General features: G+C 27.0%; 1 protein-coding gene across 1 annotated transcript; it reads left to right on the top strand.

The window, feature by feature from the left end:
• Positions 1–4,153: 4,153 nt before the first annotated feature.
• Positions 4,154–10,066, top strand: LOC128952629 (uncharacterized). Its single transcript, XM_054298048.1, has 3 exons — positions 4,154–5,018; positions 5,492–6,013; positions 9,933–10,066. The coding sequence occupies exons 1-3, from the start codon at positions 4,154–4,156 to the stop codon at positions 10,064–10,066; spliced, it is 1,521 nt and encodes a 506-aa protein (XP_054154023.1).
• Positions 10,067–13,134: the final 3,068 nt, after the last annotated feature.

Here is a 13,134-nt window from a genome sequence, read left to right as displayed (position 1 = left end):
AAGTAGTTATGGAGATATCAAGGAAAACATGTTTACTAAACAGACCTTAAAACTAGACTTTGTACCAATCAGTTGGATATCCGTACGGTAGTATTATACGGATAGTTTATGCAAGAAACAGCATAAACTAAAACAGTCGGTCGACTAAATACACAAATCAACACATATAGCTTTGTACACAACCAGTGATAGGAGATCCGCTCGCTCCTTAAGCCACATACCGTTACAGTTAATAATGCTGGTACGTGCAGGGCAAAGTAAGGGCTTAATCTTTAAGTAATAGTAGGGTTTACATCACGGGTTAGTGGACACTCATAGTGTTCACATATAAAATAGACCCGTGATAACCCCACTTCCCTTGCATTAAATAATGCAGTATATAATAAATTTATTGAATTTCTAGATAAACATTAATTTGCATATATTTATTACAAAATATTATAATATTAGTAATTTTGTTAATAAAGATTCTTAAATATTGTATCAAATAATAATAAATTATATGCACTTATAATATATTAAATAAATAGAATTCACATATAAATAGTTAATATGTTAATAACTTTAGTAAAAAAATAATTTAGTTTTCTGACTAAATATACATAAAAATAATAACTTTACTTTTAATGATTCATTAAACTATTATTTTAATTTAAATATTATAATAACTTTTTACGTTAATTGAACTTAACATTGATAAGTTATTAACATTGTTTTTCTTAAATATTTAAATATAATGATTTTAATGAGATGTTTGCATGATTTAAGATTTAGTAAAAATGATTTGATTTATGCAAATAAATATATCTTAAAATATTATATTTTGTAATAATTATTTATTAAACTATTTTAAATGAACTTTTATTATATAATAGTTAGACATTTCATATAAATTTTTAGTGCTATATGTTTCTAAATATTTGTTAACTAAATGGTTACTAATGTTAACTAAAATAATTAACCATGAGCAATTATTATAATAAACGTTTTGCCCATAAACTGGTTAAATGGTTACACAATCGGTATATAATAAATTGCTATCGCATTGTTGATAACAAATATTTGGTAATTAGTTTATTGTTAAAAATTAATTCAATTTTATCTATTTGTCGTACAATCGGTTTATATATAGCCAACAGAGCTATTAATAATAATGGCTATGAAACTGATGATAACAATGGTGTTACAAATTATGATTATCAATGGCTTAACCGTTTGCTATGCGATCCAACATATCTGTACGGAAATTCACAATTGAGTCTAACATTATTTGTTTTAATACAATTAACTATAATAATGATATCGTATATATGTTTATGGTATGAATTGGTTGAAATCAATTATTTCAATCAACTAATCAACAATTTTGTCAATATATTCAAATATAAAACACATTTGAATAGCATTAATATATTTGAAAAACTATTATACTATCTAATTGTTATAACATTTCCCAATAAATACATTAATTGGTCAATATTTTGTTGTCTATACTTATTTCAAACTGTCCCATTGATTATGGCCTACTATGATCGGCACCTACACTATAATCTAACCAATATTATTATCTCAATGTTAATCACTGCCATCGATCTAATTAATGGTTTAAACTATATGTATGTATTGATAGTATGCGCTATAGTTTATGGTATTTTATTGGACGATATGTTTTCCATATTAAACAAACAATTACTAAACCAAAAAATTCATTGTCACAAATCCTTACAAATAAATAGATCCAAAAAACTATTGTCAACTATTGATAAACACAATAAGCTAACTGTGCTGATCGATAGGACTAACCATTTACTATCAAAAGCAATATTTGTTATTTATATTTTTGGCACAACTGTCGGACTGTTACTAATCTATGAGAGCAGTCATCGCCAGTCCAGTCAATTATTAAGGATTATAATGCTTTCAATAACGCTATTATTAATGTTAACTGGTTTACTGATTGGCCATCTGTGCGGTAAAGTACCGGCCAAAGCACACAAACCGTATGCCATAATGTTTTCACTGTTAGCTAATAATCGTCGTAAGGGTCGGCACTTGACGTTAGGTCAGCGCTTGAAATGCGAAACATTTATCGGACGACTGAGTGGACCGACAATTGGTTTCTATTGTTTATCGCTATTTCCAATTACTAATTGGGAATTATTTCAAATTTTATTAATTTGTATCTCAAATTATACGGTTATTGTTAGGTTATTTTAATAAAGTAAATAACCACACACAAAAAAAAACATTACTTTAAATAATAGCATTTAATACTAATGTTTATTTTAAAAATTAAATTAAAACACGTTTTAAAACTATCAATTTTCAATATACAAACAATTGACTAATCACTTAATTAATTGTATATAAATTATTGTTTAAGTACTTCACATATGCATAGCTGTATAAAAGCATCAGTTTTTCGTGACACAAATGAGTTGTAATCAGGGTTTTAAATGTGGCAGACATAAACAATAAATGCCAATTTTGCCAAATGCCTGCCCTGCCTCTGCCATGCCCTGTGCATCTATTTTCAGGTGATGACACCTATTACTATGATTTTATATTATTTATTTATAAAACATTGTTTTATCTATATATTTGTTTTGTAATATCTTTAATATAAAGGTAATATCATTGGAAATAAGTATATTAATTGTAAATTTAATTAACACGCTAAAAAAAAGTAAATTACATTATTTTTATAAATACAGTTGCTTTTTGGCAATTTAATGTGACATGCAAATAAAATAGATGCCCAAAATGCCAGGCATCTATGGCATCTATTTGGGCATTGCCAGGGCAGGCATTTATTTACTTAAAACCCTGGTTGTAATACATCCACGCATATACAATGCACATGTCATAATTATTAGTATAATAATTGATATTAAATTATTATGCTAAACTAAATAATTAGCAAAAATTAAATAGTTTTATTTTAATTTACAAATAAAATGTAACGTAAACTCATTATGACTGACAATAATATTTTTTTGTGATTAATGTTAAGTGTGTTTACATTGCAAATCAATAAATTATTTTGTATTTGTGTAATACAGCAAAATTTATATTTAAAAAATTATTAAGTAATTGATTTAGTTATTAAATGAATTGGCACTAATTTTTTTTAATTATAATATAAATTTAAATAATATCATATAAACTTATATAATATATTATAAAGTTATATAATAAATAAGTGAGTATATGTGTTATAAACTAATTAAATATATATATATATTCATTTAAAAATTCTTACAAACAGCCAAACTATTGCTAAAATATATTTAAATAATTTTTTTTTACAAAAGTTAAGTTACAAAAGTAAATAAATAATATTTAATTTTTTGTAAAAATAATTAGAATAAAAACTCAACTATTCAATTATGCCGATTAAAAATAATATTTTATATTCAAATAAAATCCCTGTTGAAAGTCCATTCAAAATTGTTGGCACATATTTATGGGACAAACTAAATAAATTATCAGATGATCTAGTTTGTTTGGTAAGTTAATTTATATTTTTAATTTTAATATTTATCAAATTAAAATTTTATTTTTAAATATGAAACATAAATTTATTTATTACTTTGATAACTGACAAAAAATAAACTCAACTTTAGTTATGTAGGGTATCAAATTACAGTATGTCAAAATAAACTCAACTTTAATTATGTAGGGTATCAAATGAGAATATAACAAAATAACCTCATTTTAGTCATGTAGGGTATCTAGTGACTCAAAATGTAAAATAAAATCAATTTTAGTCATGTAGGGTATCAAATATAATATATTTTCTACTCTATATTAATATAAAAAGACAGTAGACATTACAGGAAAGATTTTATATTTGTTATACATTCAAAAAAATTGATTTTTTGAATTTTTTTTCATTTATCCGCCATTTTAACCGATGTTTCTGATGAGATATTTTGATACATTATATGATTATTAATTAAAAAAAAATTCAATATATTATTATTATAGTTCTCTAATCGAATCTATAGTCAGAATTTCAAAATTTAATTTTAATTTTTTTTGATTTTTTTTTTGGTGAAAATGTTTAATAAAAACAATCAAATAGATCGACGCACGTACTGATGAACGATTAACAATTGGCGATCTGAAAACACGTGCAAACAATATAGGTATGGCTCTCATCGCCAATGGGGTCACCAAACGGGATAGGATAGCATTTTCCGGTCAAAACTCTATTCAACAGTCAATCCTACGGTTTTCAGCTAAACTATTGGGCCTAACATTTATGCCATTGAGTCCTACATTCAAGAGCTACGAAGTTCATGAAGAGGTGCTGAGCGCCGGTACTAACATTATAGTCACAACCAATCAAGACTATCATAAGTTTGAACATGTTTTTGACGCTAACAACAACACCAGTAACACCAGGAATCCCGTAAAACTTGTTGTCGTATTTGATGGCGAACTACAACAACAACACCAGGATATCAAACATACAACATATGGACAGTTGTTAGTCGAGGGTAGTCGTAGTGGTCAACAATTACCGCAAATACCCTACTTTGAGGTCAATCCTGATACGGATCCATTGATTCTGATACATACGTCGGGTAGTAGTGGCCGACCCAAGTGTGCAATGATACCGCACCGTATGTTCATTGGTGCGGCACAGGAGATAACATTTTCCATGTCCTCAATTAACAACAACACGTCCAAAAACAAGCAAACTGTATGCGCAATGCTCTATCCGTTCGGTCATATATCGGGTACAGTATATATACCGTTGTTAATGATATCGGGCGCACAGTTAGTCATAATCGGCGAGTTTGATGACGATCTACTGTTCAAGTCTATTGAAAGATATCGGATCCAAATACTGTCGTTGTTTTCCAATTTTGGCCGAAGTCTGATTGACGGCAATTTGGCCGAAAATTATGATCTGTCGAGTCTGCAGCTGATGATTACCGGTGGGGCCGCCTTTCCCGGTCATATTGCCCAACAAATTATCGAAAAATATGGTATCAAATTCATTGAAAGTATGAATATATGATTTAAAATTTATATTATTTTTTCTTATTTTATTTTGTTAAATTGAAAATCTACAATATAATTATAAATATATTTAATATAAATTAAATAAACTAAATTAATAATTTTAATAAAATTTATATTATATGTTAATATTAATTGATAAACAAACAAAAATATTATTATTAATAATAATATATTAGATAACTAATTTAAATAATAATAATAATTTATGTTATATTTATATAATATATCTAATCATAACAGCATACGGTATGACTGAATATCTATTTGTAACCACTTGTGGAAACATTATTATTATTATTGTTTTTAAGTAGAATATAACTAATAGATTTAAGTATAACATAAATAAATTAAATTAATTTTTATCTTAATTTATTCAAAAATTAATTTTTTTTTTGATTATTTACTTAAATTATAATAATCTATAGTTTATTATTATTATCTAATATCATAACAGAATACGCTATGACTGAGTATTTTTGGGTAACCATTGGCAATGCATTTGACAACAGTAATGATGAGTTTGTTTCGGGTAATGCGGGTCAAGTGGCACCGGGATGTCAGCTCAAGATTATCGATTTGTCTACCGGTCAGGCATTGGGTGCTAATCAAGACGGCGAGATATGTATTAGAGGTAACAAACTGTTTATGGGTTATTTGGATAGCAATGATCGGTTAGACAGTGTAGTCATCGATGAGGACGGTTGGTATAGGACTGGCGATATCGGTCACTATGACGACAGGGAACGGCTATTCATAACGGATCGGCTGAGAGAAGTGATGCACATTTTTATTGACAATCACTATAAGAATGTCAGTCCCGTCGAAATCGAGATGTTTGTGTTGACCCATCCGGCCGTTAGTGAGGTAGCCATTGTCGGTGTCAACAATTCAGCCGATAATCATTGGCCACGAGCTTATGTAGTCATCAAACAGGGACATACAGTTACCGCTAATGATATTATAGATTTTGTCGCAGGTATTTGTTTTTTTTGGGTCAAATGATTTGTATGATTACTGTATAATAATAATAAGCATTATTATTATTATTATTATTATTTAATTATATAATTATTATTATTTAATTATATAATTATTATTTTTTAATTATATAATTATTATTATATAATTATATACTTATTATTATTTAATTATTATTTAATTATATACTTAATATTATTTAATTATTATTATTATTATTATTTTAGATACGTTGGCCAATACTAAGCACTTGAAAGCCGGTGTTGTGTTTGTCGATACCATTCATCGGACATCCATTGGGAAAGTGGACCGTAAATACTATAGAAATTTAGTTAAAAATGAAATATTTGATTAAATAATAATAATAATAATGGTTTATATAGATATTTTTATTAACAATTATTTTAACAATAAAAATATCCAAAAGTCCATTATTTTATTAAATTCAAGAATTTTTAATTATGGTTTGAATTAATTAAGTAAATAATAATATGATTTTGTTTTAGTGATGGTTAAAATAGTTAAACAAAAATAACTACAGTATTTAATAAAGTTATAATTAATTATTATTTTCTAAATCCTAAAATAAAGATATAATTTAAAGTTATGTATCTTTATATCTTTATATTTATAATTTTATTATTAAATTGAAAAATTAAAAATATTATTTATGCTTATATATTTGAATTGATTTGAATTACTTTTTTTTAAGTATTTTTTAAACTTGTAAAACATTGAGTAAATAAGTGGGATTGCTAACTATTTTAAATAATCAATTTAACAGTTTTATTTTTTTTATCATTTAATATATTTTACAGTATGGTAATAATTTTATTTATTTAATTTTTATAAAAACTAAACGCTAAACGAAAAATAATTAGTAAAATTAAAAAGTAATTTACAAATAAAATAAAACTTGGCAGGACTTTGATATTTGGGCCGCGCCAAAGGTGCGGGAGGTGGCTATAGGTAGGTAGTGCTTGAGGTGTACTATACATATATAAAATATAGGATATCGCAAACAAAAGGTTAAGGAGTTATGAACATTTTAATTAAAAAATTCAATATATAGTAAATATAAATAGCAGTAATTTAGTATATTTTCTTCAGCTGGAAATGAATGAAGTACAAACTTACAACAAGAAGATATCGTAGCGATCAATTGGCAATGAAATTATGTGAATATCTGTGGTTCCGGGATTGTCGTCGCAATAACATTGATCCGTTTGACCAAATGATTAAAGACATCAAAAATGTGTGTCCTATAAATACTTGTACATTCTAATACTGTATATAAAATAAAATGTAATTTGAAAGTTATTGAATAAAATTTTTTTGTTATGTTACTTTATATTAAATTAAGTTCGTTTTGTTTTGTTTTGTTTGTTTAGTTTAGGTTAGTTTAGGTTACGTTAGGTTATGTTAGGTTAGATTAGGTTAGGTTAGGTTAAGTTAGGTTAAGTTAGGTTAATTAAGGTTAGGTTAGGTTAGGTTAGGTTAAGTTAGGTTAATAAAGGTTAGGTTAGGTTAGGTTAGGTTAATTAGGTTAGGTTAGGTTAGGTTAAATTAGTTTAGGTTAGGTTATGTTAGTTTAGGTTAGGTTCAAAAAATAGTAAGTCTTGCAAAAAATATATTTTTTTTAATTTTAAAAGTTCATAACTTTTTAACCTTTAGTTTGCGATGTCCTATATTTTACATATGTATACTAGACATCATGTACTATCTACCTATACCACCCACCCCGCCTCCGGCGCGACCCAAATATCAAAGTGCAGCCTAAAACTCATTATGAGTGACACTTAAAAATTAATATATTTTTAAATATTTTTTTTGATGTATAATAAGTGTATTTAAAATGAAAAACAATGAAAATAAATTTGTATTCGTGTACATACTATACCATGATTTTCAATATATTTTTTTAGACTTTTTTATATTATGTTGTAATTAATTTATTTAGGTTTAATTGGTTACTAAATTTTGTAATAATAATATAAACTAATATAATATTATATTATTGCACACATCATTGCAACAATCATTTTAACTATAATTTTAATCATTTATTTTGTATTGTATTGATATTTATGATACACTATTTTTTAGTGAATTCATTATTTCATATATTTATATTTTAAAGTTATGTATTATTATCTTTATATATCTTTATATTCTTTATATATTTTTTTAATTTAATTTAATTTAAGCCAATCTTGAATATATGTTTTTCGCCAACTATTATTAGGTACTCTAATAAAATTTTAAAAAAATAACTACGGATTAAAGCACTGCCATGTCTATGACTATAAATAATTAAGATTTTTTTATAAGAGTTTATATTGTGATGAACTAGTATTTAATTAAATACTATTTATTATATTATAAAATATATTATTATTAAAAACATTTATTATTGTATACACAGACATACACTCACACATATACACCAACACGCAGTCTCACATACAGTGACTCTCTCACACATAGAGCTACGCGGAGAAGCCTAACCGATAGTGCTTCGACTCTCCGTATGCTTTATAATGCATTGCCAGTTGATGATGCTAGCGKAGAGTCAACACTGTGTTCTATGTGTATACATACAGTACATTATATATAGCATCCTATAWTAATCAATAATATTTRTGAWTTTTGTGATTYTAATTTASTCAATAATTTGTTAATTATTAATATTTTTGTGAATATTATTTTGGTGCCGATACCTACACATCATACTGAACACAACCATGTAAGACACAATACATAATTATTTATAGTTTAAATATTTATCAATCGGTATAAAAATACATGTAAATCCCATAGACCTGTCAATCACAGCATTCCTGTGCTCTGGTTATGTCACTGCATTACCAGTTGCGTAACTATAGAATATTCTAGAAGCATACCTTGACAGTACATTTATTGATTAGTAGAATCACTATATAATAATGCTTTGCATCCATTACTTTATCAGTTACTCGCTTGCTATCAAAAAGCACGCATCTCTTGCTTTTCATTATATAGTTATCCTATATTCTATATATTATATTGTAATGGAACACTGTGTACTCCCTATTTATTTCAATGTGTTTTAACTTTAAATAAAATTAAGTTATATTTCAATGTGATTATATGCACTTGTGACGGCACCTAATTAACATTCACCTTAATTAATATTATTTATTAATTATTTTCATCTCATTCATCAACAACAACACTCAACATTGGCTTTTCATCAAAGCTTCGCTTCAATGACGGGAAAGTCAACCCCACACCCGTCACAATATAATATATTATTGTTATAATTATTAATAATCCTTGAATGCGTTTTTGCATTATCATAAATTATGAACAGATATTGAAATATATATTGTATTTATATGTTATACCATTATATTGATAATAAATTTGGGTTAGTTTGGGGTTATGTGAGTGGTGTGTGTGAGGTTAGAAAGTGGTGATTGGTTTTTTAAATGTGGTGAAAGTTGTTTTAATGAATTTAGAATAGTAATTGCTTTTTTAATTATATAGTATATATATATATATGTAATTAGATATTTGATAACAATTTTTCATTTGACTTACTTTACTGACTTACTTACTTATTAAAATATACGCATATGTTTTCAATTACCGGTGAAAAATTAATTGTAAAATATTAATTTCTTTTAATATTAATTTTATATATCTAATATTTTTTATTAAACAACTACTGTAAGAATAATCTTACCGTTTGAGTTCAACAATATTGATATATTGTATAAATAGTTTTGAAATTTATACACTTTTCTGCTCCACATTCACACTTGATCTTGATTTTTACATTTGGTTGCCACTCGTATTCATAGAATAATCATAAGTAAACACTTTGTACGATTTAAAATCAATTTCTGAGATTAAGACAATCATTGGTAACAAAGGGTCAGAAGATCTCGTGGTCCACGCAAACAATATGCGACAATTGTGGTTCACACGAATGGTTGACAAATCGTGTAATATTTCCATATCGAGAAGAGTCTACAACTTATGTTTATACGCCGTCATCGGAATGTAAGTGTCAGCTCAGATCAAACAGGTATGTCGACGATCTCTTCTCGGACTCGATTATTGATATTATTTCTCGAGTATAATGAGTAATGAAATAACCTTTTGGTTTGAATTGTAACAGAGATACAGAGCCTTTGACAAAATTCAATCAACTATTTTATAGCATAATGATAAAGAAGCTAAATAAAATGCAATATTAACTATAAGATCTCAACAATATATTTTCTTCAAAATAAAAATTCAAAAACTGACCCTAACATATTTAGCACTAATATGACCCGATGCATTTCAAATGCTCTGTATCTCTGAGTTGTAATGTCCTTAACCCACCCAAGGCTCTTGCTATCGGAACAAAATATTTCTAAGTCAAGCTGACGACCCTTTTGGATCTTTCTGTTAGAACAATTGTCATCACATTTACATTTTGAGTTACACTCATATATCAATGCTTTGAATCTCGTTGTATTTATCCGACCATATTTGTTATAAACCATCGGAAATCCGACAATAGCTGTGCAACATTTGTTACGACAGTTATAGCAATCAATACAATCACATCCAACTAATGGTTTTTTTTCTAAGCTAATTTTATTAACAAATTTTTTATAATTATATAATCCGTTATATAACTGTCCAGTTGTGGCATTTCTAGATCAACATCATTGACTATACTCAAAGATCGTCCTTTACATTTTTTTAATTACTTTGTTCTTTATTATCTGTCATTTATTAAGTTCTTGAATCAACAAATTTAAAAAAATTAGTGATTGAATAAAAGTTTCTTTGTATAACTTTTAGTGTCACATCTTTTGTCTCATATCTTTCCAAATTACTTAATGTTTTGCAACATTTCTTTCGTTTAAAAAGTATAGCAATTTGTGTTTTCACTAAATTTCACAATTCGTTAATTACTTCCGGATTTCTTATATCAAAGGAATTAATTGTTCTCTTAGATTTCTTCCTAAAGCCAGTTCTGTCGTCAGTTTGCAATACATTTTTCAAACATCTTAATATTTTTTCAATCTCTTCAAATGACAACTGCGGTGCATCTTTGCTATTGATATTATTAATGGAAAAGTCGTTCAACAGTTCATCACATCCGTTAACATTTCTCTACTTCCCATGTGTTTTGTTCATCACTATAACCATACCATTTAACCAAATACATGATAACTCCATTGTTATTCAAACTCCAGTCAAGAATCTTTTCGGCCCAATACTGGTCTCCACTTTCAGCGACACTCTATCTACACAATCATCATTGTGAGCACCATCGTCAACAACAGTTGTTTCATTATCATTACATACTAAAGTATCCACCGATTCAACGCTAAAATCGCCAACTGAAAAAATAAAGAGTTGTATTAATAATAATAATACTAAAAATTATTGTTATACAATGAATTTAACAAATCTCGCGCGTCGTCATTTATTACCATACCGTATCAATATATAGAATAGTATTAATAATAATAACAACAAAAGCGTAAAAATTGGGACAACACTTTTTAAACAATGGCCTTTGAACATGATCAGTTCTAAATGGGACCGAGTGGAGATCAGTGTTACCGATTTTGTTTGGCCATCGGAACCGAAATGTTTGGTCGGCACTCGTAAAGTCGTAGTCACCTACATTTCAGGAAATACGCGACAGGCATAGTATTGGTTGGCCCGACAATGACTCTATAGGATTATCGCTGCAAATTTGCCGTATCTTGTCATCGAGGTCCGCAGCCATCAAGGGCATAATTTTCCGGAATGCGTCATCCGTCAGCAGTAGCCAGACTTGGAACATGAAAACCAATAGAGACCTGTAAAGTCACAATATTTGTATGTCGCCCTCGATCCGTCACAATATTATTATATAACAATAAAGTTTTTATACATACCGGTGTGCAGTCGGGTGTACTGCTGAAGATTGGACAGATAGATGAACGCACGGCAACATTCGGGTACTGAACACTTTTAGGACCGTTCGCCTAAATAATTATTATCCTAATATAATATTTTGTTAATTTATTTGTGTGTATATACTGTATATATAATCAATATATCGATAACACAAACATACACAGAGAAATAGTGGTGTTTATACATACCGGTGTGCAGTCGGGTGTGTTTCTGAAGATTGGACAGTTGAATGAACGCACGGAAACATTCGCCTACTAAACACTTATACGGCCGTTTACCTAAATAATTATTAAACTAAAACTTAAAATGAATCCAGTATCTGATCCAGTGATCTCATTGAAAATATGTTATATACTCAAGTAGGTTGAGGCGTATTTCTCTGGTAGTTACCAATCAAAGGTCAGATTTGTTGTTGCATTAGTACTCCATTGGAGGACTAAGTATTGATGCAACAGTGGAAGGCCTCACTATTATCTGTAATTTCTTGGAGGGTATTGACCGTTCAAAGATGGTACCAATTAATTATGATTTATGATTAGTTACTTGACTCTGAAATCAAATTTTGGATCTATTAGCGCGCGGGAAGTGCTATTTATTGATCATTATATTCAGTAATATAAGTAAGATAAATATGCATTGAACTGAAGGTTGCCTCTAATAGTGGACAACATATATAAATAAATATATTTTTATGAGAAATGATTTTCAAGTAAAAATATATAACTATTTATTATTTAGATTTAATTTTACCCACACGTCTTACATACAATTAATTTAATGGAATAAAACAAAAACTGTTTAAACATAATTTACAAATAATTTTAACTTTTATTTATTTTATTTTTTTTGTAAAAAAATGCTAACCTAAATAATTTGAATTTTAAATTATTATGACTGACTATAATATAATAATAATACTATTAATATATTAATATATATATATATATATATATATATATATATATATATATATTGTTGTATAATATATGTTCAACCAATAAAAAAATAAAACAAATCGATGAAAAATAAATTAATAAATTAATATATAATTTTAACATAATTAACATAAAAAATTTAGTTATATTTATATATATTATTTTAATAATATTTATTTTAAATTAATAAACTAAAAATGAAAAAATTGTGTTTTAAAATATTATTAAA

This window comes from Oppia nitens, unplaced genomic scaffold (genome assembly GCF_028296485.1).
Source record: "Oppia nitens isolate AA-2021 unplaced genomic scaffold, nextdenovo-longstitch-racon4-pilon3 scaffold1_pilon_pilon_pilon, whole genome shotgun sequence".
In the NCBI taxonomy this organism is placed as follows: Eukaryota; Metazoa; Arthropoda; class Arachnida; order Sarcoptiformes; family Oppiidae; genus Oppia; species Oppia nitens.
Note: the sequence above shows the minus strand (reverse complement) of the source record. Positions and strands in the feature narration are given on the sequence as shown.